This window comes from Grus americana, chromosome 1, assembly GCF_028858705.1.
Source record: "Grus americana isolate bGruAme1 chromosome 1, bGruAme1.mat, whole genome shotgun sequence".
Taxonomy (NCBI): Eukaryota; Metazoa; Chordata; class Aves; order Gruiformes; family Gruidae; genus Grus; species Grus americana.
In genome coordinates this window covers 127968179-127986374 of record NC_072852.1, presented here as the reverse complement: position 1 = coordinate 127986374, position 18196 = coordinate 127968179, and the positions used below count along the sequence as shown (strand labels likewise).

The window sequence follows — 18196 nt, the reverse complement described above, 5'->3', positions numbered from 1 at the left end:
CAGATTTCTATCATGGAGAGCTTCATTTTAAATAATGTTTTGGTGGGGGTTTTTGTCATTATTTTTAAGTGACAGAGTTGCTTGCATTAAATCATATCAAACTAAGAAAGTGAAGTTTAAACATTAAGAATTACTGGATTTAAAAAGTTGCAGTTTTTAACTTGGATCACTCTCCACACATATCCTAGATTTCCTCATCAAATCACAGATGGACAGACATACACAAATGTCTGCATTTTTAAAAGATATTTAAGACAAATGAGATAATTTAACTGAGAGAGAAAACTGAATATTAACAAATATTAAAAAGTACATTGTAGTATTTCAGGATAACAGGGTACTTTCCAGGAAGGCTGGCATTAAAGGGGACAGAACTGTGACTGTGTCTGTTAAATCTTACATTTCTCACTGAATTTCTCATTACAGGTAGCTTTCCACTTTGATGTGGACACTTGACTTCATCTGAAAGTCTTTAAAAAAAAAAAAAAAGCTCTTATCAAACATAATAGGAAGAAATTGCTCTGAGAAAATGCTGTGTAGTTATTCCCATCTTTTACTACCTGAGCTTACTTTACTTCAGTGCAAACCATAAAATAAGAACTAAAACCTAGTTCTAACATTTAACCTTTATGCTGCTTAGCAGTTATTTCTAAATTATTTCAATAAATCTCTTCCCAATTCAATTTTTTTCTTTTTCTTTCCCTAACCGGAATACTAGCAGACAGGCAGACAGCAGGGTGCTGCCCAGGAACAGTGTGCCGTGGACAACTCCTACAGGAACTGGAATCCTCTATGCTGTGTCACCTTCCTCACAGTGCATATCTCACAGGGAAAATTCAAATAGATTTGGAAAAGAAAGGAAAAAAATACAGAGACTGATTGAAAGGAAGTCAGAATGTCTCCAAGGAAAAAAATCAGTAGCAAAACATTAAAAGCAAAAGATCATCATTTTCTTTTGAGTAGTATGAAAAAGTGCTTGTTTTCACATTATTTTTAACAATCCGTTACAATTCTTTTCATGTACAGGGAACTGAAAATGAGTCCTGCTGTTCATTCTTTTTCTTTCTGAGACAGTACTAAAAAAAAAAAAAATCTGCTATTTATACATTTTTTGTGCTGGAAACAATAATTACAGTGAAAAAGTCTCATTATGCAATGGCATTAGGAGAGAAAGTTGAAAATGGTAACTGAAATGGCTATTTACCCATCATTCAAAATGGACTGAAGAATCATTTACCCTATATATTGTTAAACAGTATCTGTGTTGGGTTTGCGTGGCAAGGTTTTGGTAGTGGGGGGGCTACAGGGGTGGCTTCTGTGAGAAGCTGCTGGAAGCTCCCCCTGTGTCTGACAGAGCCAATGCCAGCCGGCTCCAAGACGGGCCCGCCGCTGGCCAAGGCCAAGCCAATCAGCGCCTCTGTGATAACATATTTAAGAAGAAGAAAAACACTTAGAGAGAGAGAGCTTTTGCAGCCGGAGAGAGGAGTGAGAAGATGTAAGAAACTCTGCAGACACCAAGGTCAGTGCAGATGGAGGGGGAGGAGGTGCTCCAGGCGCCGGAGCAGAGATCCCCCTGCAGCCCATGGTGAAGACCATGGTGAAGCAGGCTGTCCCCCTGCAGCCCATGGAGGAAGGATGAGGGGGTGTAGAGATTCCACCTGCAGCCCGTGGAGGACCCCATGCCGGAGCAGGTGGAGACACCTGAAGGAGGCTGTGGCCTGTGGGAAGCCCACGCTGGAGCAAGTTCCTGGCAGGACCTGTGGATCCATGGAGAGAGGAGCCCACGCCAGGGCAGGTTTGCTGGCAGGACTTGTGACCCCATGGGGGACCCACGCTGGAGCAGTTTGCTCCTGAAGGTCTGCGCCCCATGGAAGAGACCCACGCTTGTGAAGGACTGTAGCCCATGGGAGAGACTCACATTGGAGAAGTTCATGGAGGACTGTCTCCTGTGAGAGGGACCCCACGCTGGAGCAGGGGAACGATGAGAGGAGTCCTCCCGCTGAGGATGAAGAAGCGGCAGAAACACCGTGAGATGAACTGACCGTAACCCCCATTCCCCGTCCCCCTGTGCCGCTGAGGGGGGGAAGGTTGAAGCCGGGAGTGAAGTTGAGCCCAGGAAGATGGGAGGGGTGGGGGGAGGTGTTTTAAGATTTGATTTTATTTCTCATTCCTCTACTCTGTTTTGCTTGGTAATAAATTAGATGAATTTCCTCTCTAAGTTCGGTCTGTTTTGCTCGTGACAACAATTAGTGAGTGATCTCTCCCTGTCCTTATCTCGACCCACAAGCATTTCGTTATGCCTTTTCTCCCCTGTCAGTGAATGAGGGGAGTGAGAGAGCGGCTCTGGTGGGCACCTGGTCTCCAGCCAGGGTCAACCCACCACAGTATCCCTGAACATCAATCCTACAGCAAAGTCTAACAATGATCATACAGCCCCTGCACTTCAGAAATAGGCATACAGTGAAACACAAAGTCAAGAGACCACATTGTCTATAAAACCCTCCCCAATTTTCTCATAAGGAAAAAGATAGGCTTTGTATTCTACACTAAGAGGTCTCCAAAGGCTGTCCTATTATTTTAATTAAGATTTATGATTTTAAGATTGTCTAACGAAAGAATTTCAAAGGAATTGGGTAATGAGCACTCAAGGAAATTAAAATCAGGTGCACAATTTCTTTAGGTTCCACTGACAATTCTGGTTTCTTTATAAATCATTCTAATGATTAGAGACATACAAAATGATTACATTCATCCAAAAAATATTCATAATTAAACTAAATATATGAATTCTCACATTGACAAGAAATATTGGAAAATAATTTAATAAAAACCAGAAACTAATATACAAAATGAACCAATATGACTGAATAGAAGTTTCAACATGCAAGATTTTCCTTAATCTCACCATATTTAGCTAGAAAGTTTAAAAGAAAGATACTTGTTAGACATCGTTCTCAGAAGGCGAGTGATGTTTGACCTAAAAACTTCTGCAGTCTAGCAGGAAGAGGGGGAAGGGGGGGAGGGAAATTTACTGACATTAAATTTGCATAAACTCATCTAGATAAAAACCAAGAGCATTTCTACCTTACAAATCTTTCTCCTTCACTGAATTTTTGCACTTCATCAATATGTACCTTTATAGAACTATATGTTAAAGGAGACAAACTAAGGGTCTTGCAAACTTTTGCAATTCAACAGTTACACTGTTCTTGCTACCCTTTACTCTCCCCCTGCATTCCATCCATCTTTCCTGTCTCCTCTTAACCAAACCATAAGACCTCTGAGACAATTTCACCTACTTTTTCCCCAGCTCAGAACAATGATCTAAGTCCTAACTGAAACCACTTATAAATATGCAAATTTTCCCATTCCAGTACACCTTATGAGTATGATAATTTTAATGCACAAAACCCTACTAATTCTTATGCTGTAAACCCTTCTGTCTCTAAATTTATCCTATCAACAATATCTGTTGCGGATTATTATTGCAGGGGTGTGTGTGGTACTGGAACAAGTAGTTCAGCCTAGGTAAGCAGAAGTGCTATTTCTGAGTTCATAACATCAGGCCCAACATGGTGTGATGCACCTCACAGTCATTGCTCAGAAGGGCCGGTTGGCTCTGCTCATCCCCAAATCAGCTTCCACTGCCTCCAAAGCACTTCCCCCTGACTTGAACCAATCTGCATGAGAGCTCCTCTTCAGTAAATTAGTACTAAATTTACTAATTTTATTTCCTCTAAATTAGTCAAGGAATCTTTGCAAAATGCAAATGGCTGAGACAGTTGATTTTATTAACTGACTCACAGCACGTTGATGCTAAGCTCTTACAGTTATCATCTAGTACCCACAGATATCATTTGATTCCATAGCATCTATATTCTTGTTCTTTGTCACATGCTTTAATGACAGGTCTGGAAAAAGAAAAAAAAAAGCCCCACCTGAAATCACGCTACGAGCAAACAAGTTAATAATTTTTATGGTTTCTGATGCACTGTTGTTTCTCTGCAAAACAAAATCACTTTGTCAGAGCTGAATCCCACATCTGAATGTCACTATAGGAATGTGCCAAATATACCAGTTTTCATCACAGAAATATTATGCCATATGGGCAACATATGAAGAGGTACAAGGATTTATAAGAACAGTTAAAAATGTTATCAGTGCTGATCACGATGCACAGTAGGAATTTAAGACACACTCATAAGATACCACAAAGGAAAACAGTCCCATTCATATGGTCAAACATATGTCAAAAGGTTGGACATTTACCCTGAGATCTAGTCCCACACCATGTCACCTTCAGAACTGTCTGTTTGAATAAATGATTGTGTGACATATGCAGTAAGACATCTCTGGTAACTCACAATAGCCCAAAAGACATCATTCTTCCTCACAGACAAAGAAATGCTTAAATTCATCTTCTGTTAATTATTTCTTTCTTTTACCTTCTTTGCTTCTTGGTCAAAAAATTTAACAGATATTTCTCTGACCAGGAAAGTGGAAAAAAAAAAAAAACAAAAAACAAACCACCAGGATCTTTGTATTACCTCAGAACAACTTTTTTTCCAAAATATTAAAAGCAGCTTCTACTCTAATTAGAAATAAGTGCTGACTTTATTTTTTTCCCAGAAAAACAGTGTCAAACCGTTCTGTTAAGGCATCAAAAAGGACCCACTCTGAACACGAAAATATAGATTTTCACTTTACTACTGCTAATATTAGAACACAATTTCTCTATGGTTTTGTTTTGGGGGCTTGGGGTTTTTTAAAATACAAAAATAAACCAAAACTCGGAGCTATGGTATTCAGCGGTGACAAAGGAGACAGATAGATGACAGAAAGAGAAGTCAGGCAGTTTTCCAGTGTCCCAAAGGAGTTACATCGCTGCCTTTGGTCCGGCTATCCAGGGGCTTGCTTGTGCTAACGAATGGTGGGAACTGGCTGCTGCACATTACAGGAAACCTGCTTGGTTTGCAGGGTTATGTCAGGAATCTGACTGGGGGCAACCACAGAGTCACTGCATTCCCTGTGGAACACAGGTCTGTCATACAGATATTTTCCAGTAGAAAACTGCCCCACCAGAAAGGCAGGGATGAGTGGGACCAAGTGTAGGTAGGTGTCTATACCTCAGCTTGTCACCAAGCACATACTGAGTGAAACAAGCCATTCCAGGAAGCAATTTCCCTCACCTGTTGCAGATGTCCACTTCAGAACCAGACAGACTAAACCACAGATGTGCCAGTTTCTTTCTACTGAATTCAGAGATAAGTTGGATGAGTCTTGGTCAAGTTGTTAATCAAGTTAGAATACTTGAATTTTAGGCAATTATGATCTCCTCAATAATAAATCAGAGTTTATATACATACAGCTACAAAAACCTCAAACATGATCTATATTTTTTAACTCTTTATGCTTATATAGAAAAAAATTTCATGTTTAGAAATCATCTACAATTATTTGTTTTGATTGTTCTACTTTGATATTTTGTTAGGCCTACACTTTCTTTCCTATTATTCCTTATTTTCTCTTCTTAAGCTATTTCCACATTCCTGTTATCAACAAGTAAGGCAAGATGTGTGAGATGCTAAAAAATTACAACTCTCAATTCTCTTGCTTTCCAGCATCTTTCCAGTGTTGATTCTATTACCTAACTTCCACTTAAATAGATTTTTTTTAAAGGAAATCCACCCAAAAATATCATTGCACTGCAATATTCTAGATCAAAGAGCATTTTTTGCAAATTTATCATCTATTTTTAAAATTTTACATCAGCAAAAAGCGTAATATCAGTAGTTATTAACAAATTAGCACTACACGTTTGGGATACCCTGCTCTTGTCTAGTTAATTAAGCATACAAAAATGAACATCAAACATTATATGTTTTTCTTGTTCAGTGGATCAGTTGAGCTCATATTTTGTCACCTTGAATGGTCTTCCTACTTATTGACTATTTTTGATTGGAGGTTTTATAATAATCCCTCGAGAAAAAGATGGATAAGCATTCTCTTTCCTTAAGCTGTACTTCTGTGAGCAGCACATAATTGCAGCAGCTGAGTTACTTGCCTGTTGGTGGCTAACAGGAAAACTTTCCTTGAGCAAGTAGAGTAGATAGTGGCAATATTTGAACTGCATGAACCCCAGTGTGAATTCCATGTTTAACAATTCAACTGGAGGTTTTGACAAGTCCAGAAGCATGAAAAAGAAAGTTGGGAGCTGGCTGAGGTGACTAAATCTTTATGTATGAAATTCACATTTGGCTGCACAAAAACTTTCACGTAAGCAGAAAACACATGAACATTAGGAGTGCCATGGTGATAACTTAAATTGATCTTTTAGCTCAATAAGAGCAACGGTCCACAAAAGCAGCAGAATACAGTGCTGGGAATTGATTTGTTACCTTGCTTATTGTATCAGCTAGCAACAGAGACAGATGAGAAGTTTGAGTAATGTGAAATGGCCCACATTTACTACAAAAACTGTTTCCTTTTAATTAAGTCCTCCCTCAGCACTTGATTGTGTGAAGAGCTGAATTCTCTGGTTCAATTCAGAAAAATACTTTAATGTCTTTCTTGAGGAAAACATATAGTCTTATTGCTTTTAACGGGATTACTTTCACATTTCAAGCTCAATGTGTACTCAGCCATTTCCTAGGATTTCACTGCAGTGCATAGTAACCTGAAAAATTAACATTCTATTTACGTTGTAAATTTGTTATCTGCTAATATGAATGCCTGAGATTTTATTTTTGCAGTGGTGAAGAAGGTATTATTTTTATATCAAACAAAACAAAAATAAACGTACAACCCCCTCCCACCACCCTCCCTGACTAGTGAAAGAAAAAGAGAATCTAGAAACCACAATCTAGTGTTTCTTCAGCATGTTGTTCATCATTAACAAAGGACATCGGCTGTTAGAGGTGTTAGGCAAAATCATACATTTTGTCCTCATCTTCTGCATGCAAAATTCAGTTTAGTAGAAACAAAAGGAGATTATATGGAAGAAGAGACAGGCCACAGGGGCCTCCAGGCAGAAGAAAACAGACAGGCCACGTTCCACAAAGGTGAAGAACGTGGGGCGAGCGAGTGAAGATCAGGCAAATGCAGGGCACGGTGTCCCTCTCTCCTCAGTCCTCCATAATGCCAGCTTCCCAAGACATGCAATTCTCTTTCCCATTACTTCTCTCCCTCCCCAGAACCACAGGAACTTACTGTTTATTCATCTTAAATCTATTGACAATGCATGCCCAGCGGCGGGTCACATGAAGAAATAAATACGTATAATGGTTAGGGAATGGAGAAAAATATTGAAGACCCCTGTGCCCCTGAAAACAAATATACCTTTCTGCCTCTTACAATGTTTTTATAAATTTTACCTTTCACTTTTAAACAGCTCTGCATAGCATAAAATTTAAATATTTCGCAGGAGGTTTAGTGAGTTAGATGTCTGCCTCCTGCTTATGTTTGAGTCATCTACTTATTTGAATAGTTTTGATTACTTCACATGAGTGTTATAAAACAATATATCCATGTAAATCAACAGAGAACTCTCCACGAGATCTTCTCTAAGAGCAAAAAATTATTATGGTATTCTACTGGGAAAAAAGAAAAAAGAATTCAAAGAATTTGACTTACTGCAACAGAGCTAAGTCTCTAGAAACTAGTTGTTTGACACATTCCACAGCTTAAAAAAGCTAGTGACTTTTTTTTTTTAAACAATCCCTTCATGAAAAAAGAAGATAATGACACTGCTGCCTGCTCTGCCTCAAGAGGGAATTGTCCATCTGCTAACAAGTCCCTGAATCTATATTATTATTATTATTATTATTATTATTATTAAGCAGTGTTTATAGAAGTATCAGAGTACCCTTGGCACATTGAGAAACCAATAGGGCACATTTCAAGATGGTAGATTTTTTTTTTTAGTTAAAATTCTGGGGTTGTTTTCTTTTCCACGTAAAATAACTATGTTTCAAGATCAGCTTCATTAGGAAGCTCTGCTGGGATTTGATGTTTTTATCTTCTTGCAGAAGAAAACTTATTTCTCTAAGAGCTCCATCTCCTCACACATAAAATGACCAAATATACAATTGTTTCCCCTAGTTTTATTTTGCATTTTATGATTACAACTAGATTAGAATTTTATACATTGCATCGTTATTTAGAAACAAGCTGCTTTTATATTTCCCACAATTTCTGAATAAAACCAAAGTCACTCTTACCTTTTCTTGTTATTACTGCTAACAATGTATATTAATATGGATACAAAAATACAGCCCCCTAAAACTTGTGTAACTGTCCTAACAGATCCACCACTTCTCTGGACAGCCTATTCCAATGTTTCATTATGCTCATCATGAACACTTTTTCTCCCAATATCTCATCAGCATTCCCTTTGCTGCAGCATGTGTCTGTTGCCTCTCATCCTTTTGCTGAGCACCTCTGAGAAGAGTCTGGCTCTATCTTCTGTACAGCCTCCCATCTAGCAGCTGTGGGCAGCTATAAGGTCCCTCCCGAGCTCTCTCCCAGACCAAGCAAGTCCAGCTCTCAGCCTCTCCTCATATATTCAGTGCTCCAGCTCCTGACCACCTTGGTGGCACTGCACCGGACTCCCTGCCGGTCTTTTCTGCACACAGGGAAGCCCAAAACTAGACACAGAACTCCAGATGTGGTCTCACAGTTGTTGATTAGAAGGGAATGATCACTTTGCCCAGCACGCTGGCTAGGGTCTTATTAAATGCAGCCCAGCATCTAGTTAGGCTTTTTTTTTTTTTTTTTTTTTTCCTGCCTGGGCACACGCAGGACTCATGGAGGTTTAAACAGTTTTTACACTTTCTAGCACAGCAGGATTTCCCCATGGTTCACACTGTGGACAGCACAGAACTTTAAGCAGTCTTTTCATACCCATGGTATGTTCGTAGAGGGCCCAAAGCAGCAGGTCTCCGAGTTGCACATACTAGTGGAATGCAAACACGCACAATGAAAGGTTGATTTGGATAAAAGATTAGGTCAGGTCCAGAGTTGATGGAATAGGTCAATTATACTTATAAGATACATCAGACTTAGAAATACAGAAAAATATATTTGCTATTGAAAAAATGCAACCCTAGTGAAAAGTGCATACTTCTAATACTCACCATACAAATAAAAACGAACATTAGTTCCTACACTCTTGTCCTTTCCCTGCTGAACCTAACAGCATGCCAGTTGCACTAGTCATGATAATTTATCTTTTCCCAGGAACTTATTTGGCAGGAATTGGAAAAAAATAATCAAATTATTTCACAATAGGCCAATAAAAGCAAACAGAGGAAAGTTATCTTTAGACACAATTTCAGTATTAAGTATTTTTCTTTGGATGATCATTTACAAACTGACTGAAAACTAACTGAAAAAAGTATCTCTTTTACTTCTACAAGTTTAGAATTAGATCCTTAGAGGTAAAATTTTTATGCATGTCCTAGTGATTAACATTATAGAGAAATAAGAGAATGGCTATTCATCAGTCTCCAAAAGACAGAGTTTAGAGAACGTTTTTATTGTTGCAGAAAACAAATATACTCTCTAACACACTGTAATGAGCTGGGCAAGCTATTTTAAAATATCAGCTGTCTTTATGTGTGATAAAGTATTAAAAAAAGAGTCTCTTGACACATATTCTCTATCCTTTGAGGTCTACTTTTCAGATTAATAGAATTTTTTCTTTTTTTCTCCCCTTTCTCTTTAAAGACTCATATTTACAGGCCCTCTAGAGCATCCTGCTGCATTTTCTACCCTTTAAGAATAAGCTTAAAGGCTGACAGATATTTTTTCATTTTCCTCTATTCTATAAAAAGCTAAAATCTTTCAGCCTTGTAGTTCTAACTTTTCCTAATATATTTTGAAATCTGTTAATTTATTAGGTTTTTTTATTCACTTCAAAACCTGAAAACAGCTTTCCGGTACTTCTCAAAATTAATTTTGAAAGTCTAACAGCATGACACAGTATAAAATAAGAATTCTCCTAGATATCCCATGTTAAATAGAACAACAATAACACTCTGAAATATACATAAAAAAATTACAGTAGTTTCCTGAGCAAATATATCCAATGGTGAAATTCATACAGGTAAAGGAGGTTTTGCAACCATTTAAGCCATAAAGTCATGTGTAGGATTCTGCTGTCCAAGGAGATGCACAAAAACCCCAATGAAGCCTCCAACACACTGCAGAATCAGTTTCTGCTCCAGCCCTGCTTTGGGAGCTAGCTGATCCTGATCCAGCAGTGCCCCAGGGAACATCTGCAGCTGTGTTTTCGTATGGAAATAGAAGATCCTAGAGAATGAGAAGCTTTGAAAAACAACCATCAAAGCAGCATGACAGCACAGAGAGAGAGATGGGTCAAATATGCTCCTGAAGATTGATTCTGAAAGTGTGAATGGCAGCTCCCAACTTACTGGCACCATACTTTGATTCTGGACTAGCAAACGCCTCCCTTTAAGCACTTCAGAATACTAAACTGGAAAACACTCAGTCCCAAGTGCAAAATCTTCTATGATGTTCTTCAACAGTACGTTATTTGAATTTGTGTTACATGGCTGCTTTCATGCATATGTCACTAATGTGAAACTTCTTCACACCTCTGTTGAACCTGAAGTACACTATCCAAAAGGTTGAGGACTTCACTTTATCTATAGCTTACACTTCTGATATAAATTATATGGACAGACACAAATGCCTGTGGCTGTAACTACAAGTTTTAATTCAACATGGACATATTTAGAGTACACTGACTCATACCCCATAATACAGAACTACAAATTTTAATTTGGCAATTACAGTGGCTTCTGTAAGAAGAAGATATAAAATTGGAAAACTGTATTTTTATTTCCACAAATAATATGTTGGAAAACAGTTTGGACAGAAAAACTTCCCATTCTTCTGATCTATGAGAATATTAATTGTAAGGTTGCATACAAAAAAGCATGTATAATTATAAAGTTGTGTACTGAAATGGATAGTATGTAACCATGGGAAAGGATAGGTAAAAAATCCTCAAATAAGGGGAATATCAGTTAAGCCCACTCTTTCATCTGAAGTCTGTTAATTGCACAGTTTATAATCCAATATTTTTCCTTAAGAGTTATTTTACTATCATCAGCTGCACAAGATCCTCAGCTATTGAAAAATCAATTTGGTAATTAATAGTGAAAACAATCTCTTCATTCCAATTTTGTTTACTTCTCTAATTGACAGAAGATCAAACCTACTTTTTGAATAGTGACAAATTAATTGAGCAGAAATAAATTAGCTGAATCTTTTTGGATGACTACTTTAGGATGACACAAATCATTATCTAAAAGTATCTTTTCCTCTCCTTTGCTTAAAAGTCTCAGTAACTAGCTTGGCTGTAGGTCTTGTTCTACATAAATACTTTTTTCAGATGAATGTCTTCCACTGCACCTAACAGTGCAGACTCAACCTATAGTCTCAGAACCAATGAGTAAAAGTAGGCACTGAAAATTGTTTGCAGTCAAATGCATTAGTAATATTATTATTATAACACTTTTTACTAAATCTATTTTCATCCAGTAAAACTGAAAGCCATGTTTTCAATAACACGTTACAAAAAGTTTGGATGGATAGAAGGCCTTGGCAAAATCCATGGACAGAATTCAAAATTTAAGGAGATTATAGTATTTTATCTCTTTGAATGGCATTGTTAATTATCTTCAAGCTTTGCACAGCCTCCATGGTTCACTGCTTTTAGTAGAAATCTATTCCTACTGCAAACCTTCCTCAAAATACAATGATGCCAAAGCAGAGTTTCTGAGGAAAGGCTCGTTAGCGTCTTAAGTAAGAAGAGGTTTCTGTTTCTCCATAATGCAGCAAAATGTAGTTTATCGCCCTGTTCCTCTGTCCACAATTTTCTATTTTATGAAGAATCCCAACCTGACCTTCAAATATAGAATCATAGAATAGTTTGGGTTGGAAGGGACCTTAAAGATCATCTCATTCCAAAGACATCTGGATTGTTTTGAAGTAAGGACAGTGAAATGAAGCAACAGTGTAAACTGCATTCTGTTATGTCCCTCAGCTACTTACATCTTGGCATATTATATATTCTCAGAATTTCCTGTGAACTTTATTTGCAGATGAAGGTTGTCTAAAGAAACAACATATGAGTCTCTTGTCAGCCTGCCTTACATTTATTTCTTTGATGATCAAATCCTGCAAAACATCAATCTTCAAGCAGATAAAATATAATAATTTTCCTCTAATGAAAACATGGATGACAGTGATGCTAATATTAAATGTCTTTACTACAAACTTTTTAGTGTCTTTTAGTTTAATTATACAGAATTTAACAAGATATATACAATCATAGATGACTAAAATATGTAATGCATTTGCTTGAAAGAAATGTATACCACTCATTTGACAGAAAGATTGACTATAGATGTTTGAAATTAATAGCCATTGTGCTACTCTTTTAGTATACTCCTTTTACTACATAGTATGTGCACCACTTAGGAGAATTTAAGTTGTATTGTTTCTTTCATTAAAGGGAAGCCGCCACTAAAACAAGTCTTTTTTAGAATAGTTGTCAGTTTTTGTTTCTTTTGTTCCATAATTAACCTTTCTACATTCTCTTCATGCAAGAGTACCAATTCCCTGTGATCACGTTCAAGCAAAGCTTGAGCGGGCGGTAATGATGTCTTAAACTTTTATGGAGGAAAAATAAGCTAGAGTTAGTGGCTGTGATCTTGTGACACAAACAGATTGAAATGAACTTAACCAAAATGCCCTCAGAGACTTAGCTTCAACATTACATGCTGCTGTGAAAGAAAGGACAACTTAAGGGCACTTGTTTTTACTTGGGTTATTTGGAAAATGTCCTGCTACATACATTGCTAGGATATGGGATTTCTTTGCTTTTAAAATGTCTGCTTTGACATTTCAATTTCTTATTAGAAATGTGGCGCTCTGTTTTGAAAGAAATATGAAATGGAAACAAAAGCCCAAAACAGCAAGAGGTCGGTAGCACACCAATAGGACTAGCAGTTTGAAGTGTTCTAAATTCTGGGTACCTAGAGATGCATTATAATAAAACATCTTTTATGGAATATGTATCTTTATAATGAAGTATTTTAATAAGGGAATGAGTCAGCTGTGTTAAGATGGTATTTTACCAGTTGAAAAACTGAATTAAAAAAAAAAAAAAGGGTCAATCTACTAAGACAGAACTTCTATTTAAGCTTACTGAGATCCCTGTAGAGGTGCAACAAACTCTCCAAATAAAGCACAATGCAAAAATGCGACTTTCAATGACTTTTAAATCACAACCACAGGAGAGGTATGACTATGATCTTTTACAGAATATACAAATCTACTTTTGGATTTCCAACTTAGATTGTATCTGGACTGATTTTTCAGAATAGCCAAATAGCCACAAGTCCAACTTCATCAGCTCACGTACTGCTGCAGACACTCTACACAATAGAAAGCAAGGGTTGGGGGTTTTTTTTGAGAAACCTAAAATTCTTTGTCAGTTTTGAAAATTCTGTTTGCTAATCTCACCTAATAATCCAGTGATAGATTTAGGAACAGAATCAAAATTTCATTACATTCATTTCCACTTATTAAGTGATATTAAGATGATTACTAGAGAAGAGGGAGCCAGTTAACAGAACTCCAGTCTATATTTAGACATTGATTCTTCCATTTCATCAGAGAATATATTAAATGTCACATTCTGTTGCACAGCCAATTAGAGAGGTAAACACAACAAAAAAGAGTTTTCCTGCTGGTTTTGTTACCAGCACAGCATGGGATCAAAAAAAAGAGACAGGGCTACTCAGCCAGGAGCATAAGTGAGAGGAAGACTGCAACAGTGCTGACTTAACCAGCTGAAAAATTTTAGCCTTGAGTAAAAGAGATCTACAGAAGGAAGGAAGCTATGGATTTTGCCTGCCAGAAAAATATGCTAAAATGAGGCATAAGTAAGAAAACCACATAATTCTGAACCAAGTATATGACAACATAAAATTATAAAAACAAAACAATTCTGAAAGAGATTAAAAGATAATGTACAAACAAGACTTCTTTGGCCCTCAACCTTCTCAGATGACATAACAGCTATTTTAATCTAGTGTCCTGTATAGGTGATACTGCAATTATCACTTATTATTAAAATATACTCGTGCTATTTTTAAAATATTTTAATTCATAAAACACTGTATAATTCCACACGGTAAATATTGTGATCATTAATCAAGATGAAACAAATATTTTCTTAATCTAGAAGGTAAAGCAAAACAAAAGTCTCAAACCCAGAAAGTTTAAACCATGGGGAAAAAAAAGGGAAATATAAGAAAACAAGCAGAATGAACTCTATGAGACATCTGCATATTTTAATATACATAGTGTTATAAAACTGCTTAGTACAGATGCTAGGCAAAATGTGTCCATTGTTTCTCCCTCTTTTTTTAATTTAAGCAAAGAGAAAGAGCGTCAATATCTTCCTTACAATATATCAGATTTTTGTTAGGAGGAGGAGGAAGCAGAAGAGAATCCTGTATTAGAAAGTCCTAAACTCAGTTTAGAACTGAACTGAGTGGAAATTTAACACTGAAAAGTTTTGCACAGGCAAGCCAAATCTTTTATATTGAGCAATGTTAAATCTAGAAGGCAGGTAATTACTTCAAACTGTATAATACCAAATTACTTTTATTGCTACCGAGCAGCTAAAGTTAAAGTTTAGTCTTTTCTTCCCTTGCACATATATTTCCATATTTTTCTCTGTTTTCAAAGATAAGTAACACTGATGCAGTTTTGCTGACAAAACACTTGCATTAATGAGCTGTTCTTTTCTTTAAGACAACTGAGGAGCTTTTCATAACCTAACAGCAGCAGGATATAAGCTTTTCAGAAAGTTATTACAGAAGCAACATAAGAGAAGGTATGAAACAGGATATCTTTCCTTGTGGCAACCTGGAGCTCACTATGCAATTCCTTCTTTTTCATGAGGTTTTTATTTCAACCGTTGGCATGCATACTCTTACACAATCAGCACAAGCAATAGAAAGATAAAGACATCTGCCTTAAATACCAGAGAAATTATTAAATACTCTTTTTTCCCCTCAATTAATTATCTTAACATTTAATCCAACAATTGTGTTTATGGGATAAAGCACCTTAAGTAACAATTGCATGTATTGCAGCCTATCATCTCCTGTGTTTCTTGTTGAAATGATTTAATACAGAATAAAGATCATGAGGCTTTCAACTTGAAAAATCAGTGTTTCTCGTACCTTTTGTTTGATGATCATGTCGTTGATATCATCAAGGTCACCTACTATCACTTTCTGAGATTTTATCTCTCGATCCAGATGAGAAAGCCAGTCAGTGAGTTCTGCCCATGCCTTATTGAAGTCAGCCAAGGCTGGAACCTCCAAAAGCACCGAAGATGGCATTTCTGGTTTGAAGGTGGTGGTTTCCTTGGTTACCCTGGTTTGTGTATCCACAGCAACAGTTTCACCAGAAGTTACTGAAAGAAAAAAAAATGCTAAAATTACTGAATAAATGAACTAAGATAAGTGTTTATTTCAGTAACAGAATTTATGCAGTAGAAAAGGTAACACAGAAATAAGTTCGTTTCTTGATGCTATGTCTACTGGAAATATAAAAATTAAACCTAAAAGAATATATGAATGCATTTTTCCGCAGTATTTCTATTATAGTGTATGCTTAACATATTCAAATTTCATCCTTAAAAGACCAGTGGGACTTAGTAACACTAGCAAAGATCTCAGTGTAATAAGAACCCCTCACTCAAGGTCACTGAAGCATTGCTACATATGAGTCATCTTCCAAAATCTGGTAGTGTGGTCAGATCTGTTGAGGTTGGAAGCAGATTGAAAAAAAGGTTGGTTGTGATATCCAATGTAATATATGTATGTAAATATACAATATGACCATGTATCTAGAAACACGTTTTTTTCCATGGTCTCCAGTCACTCAGTAGCTGTGAATTTGTCTCCCCAAAAATCTTCTCACTTGCTGTTACCAGCAAGTATTTCCCATAGGCTCCATGACCAATATGGGAGCTTACACAACAAGAAATTCAGCCTTGGCTGACTCTTGATTTTTCCTCCTGGTAACCTGAAAATATTATGGGCTATTATTTGGATATTTGTGCACTTTTCTCCTTCTATTTGGAGAAAAAGGTCACGTCTTCTCCTTTGTGTCCTTTCTTGCTCTATTAGCTGTGTTTTAAATAATCTATTAATTAGTCACTCCTTGGATTGGGGAAGTACCCAACACCAAAGCACAGTATCTTTCTCTGCAGTCAAAAATGACGAGAGGTGCCACAGATAGCTACCATTGAACAGAGAGGCATGTAACATGAGATCATTCAGAATTTCAAGGCTGATTTTTACTTCTTGATTTTTGTTATTTACAAATAGGTGGCTACAAAATGTTTGTCTATCTTTTGCCCTCCAGTTAATCATGCAAAAGCAATTAATCATGCACAATGTTATGGCAGATGAGGCTACACTGACTTGTATTTGGTTAATTTTTTCTCATTTTTTAAAAAGTGCAGCCAAATGGGAAAAATATAAAATAGGGAAAACACAAGAACATGTAGTGTTGCTTCACTGAGGTGCTAAACCATTAGAAAAGGGAGAGTCTAAATACCTACCTTTTAGAGTAGTTACAGAATCTCTGTCTGAATCAACTGCCTAAACAACACAATAGCTAAACCAGGAAAGCTGAAATAAAGCTGTGTGGAGCATGCCCTGCATTTTCTAACACTGAACTGCAAAATATGGTTATTGAAAACCAAATATAAATTTCTAAAGGACCAAGATGTTTGTTTGCATTTTTCCCAGTCTCCTTACAGCATCGAGAAAACCCATTTCCTGCACTCTTCCTGTGGAATATCTGGTCTTTAACAGAGAAAAACAAACAAACAAACAAACCCAATCCACAACAGAGTCACCCCATACACAGTAAGGGTTTTTTTTTCCTTTCCGGTACTTCTGAGTCTAATGGTTTTCCCCATTGACGTTCATGCCATTTCAGCAAACTCTCTCTGAAGTCTGAAAACACAAGTAGCAGGTGAGGCTTCAACAGTTTGTCCATAAAACCACTTGAAACATTAAAATAATCAGTAACGTTAACTGATCTTGCCAAGGAATTTAGCAGCTATTTTTCACTAATGAGAAAGGTTTTGAGTTACTTCACTGGGGAATCAGTGACCCTCTTCAGCACTGCAGAAAGGGAAAAAGCTGTGCACAAGCATCTAAATGACTGTCACTGTAAAAGCACCATAAGATGCTGTCAGCATTAAAAATACTGTATGATTACAAACAATTTACCAAATCAACTAACATATACATTATTTATCTAGCCTGAATAAATGGCAATATTATGATACCAAAAGTGACTCCTGCAAACGATGATTTTTAATGACACTGCAATTAAATATATTTATCCACCCATCCATATCATTTTGCATTTCTGAAGTGCAATCCTTATACTCTTCCTTTCTGTACTTTAAAATCACATACCCGTGGATAACTATGAAGTAAATTAATTATTGTAAAAGGCTGTTCTAACAAAGCAAGTTTTTAATTAAAATCACACAAACAGATGAGAAAATGGATATATCTTTTTCTGACATGGAAAGAGATTTCTAAGGGCTTTTTCGTAACATCATACTATTTGCTATAACAGTATCTTGTATAGTTAAAGATTAGCAGCTTTTAATATGAAAAGCAAAACATAACTCTAAAGGATCTCTTTCCTTCATCCTTGTATTTCATTTTTTTTTTTTACACACAGATGTGAATAATTAATAATAATCTATATTCATCAGGTTTTCTTTCATCTCTTGAAATTACTCCAGACGTTTTCTGCCCTATTCTATTTCTTTTTATCTGAATTATGCAAACAAAGCAGAGATTAGATCTACTCAGTACTGGTGAGGCCACACCTGCAATACTGTGTCCAGTTCTGGGCTCCCCAATACAAGACAGCTAGAGAGCTGCTGGAGAGAGTTCCGTGAAGGGCCACAAAGATGATTAAGGGACTGAAGCATCTCTCATATGAGGAAAGCCTGAGAGAGCTGGGACTGTTTAGCCTAGAAAACAGAAGACTCGGGGGAAATCTCATCAATTTGTATAAATACCTGAAGGGAGGGTGAAAGAGGACA

At 36.8% G+C, this 18196-nt stretch overlaps 1 protein-coding gene across 7 annotated transcripts in view; it reads right to left on the bottom strand.

The window, feature by feature from the left end:
* Window positions 1-18196, bottom strand: part of DMD (dystrophin) — a 1313294-nt gene that overhangs the window by 334505 nt on the left and 960593 nt on the right. For all 7 annotated transcript variants that reach the window (XM_054840966.1, XM_054843533.1, XM_054803063.1 and 4 more), the window contains one exon: window positions 15291-15526. In XM_054840966.1, the coding sequence (XP_054696941.1) occupies window positions 15291-15526 (236 nt within the window). The remainder of the gene's footprint in view (window positions 1-15290; window positions 15527-18196) is intronic.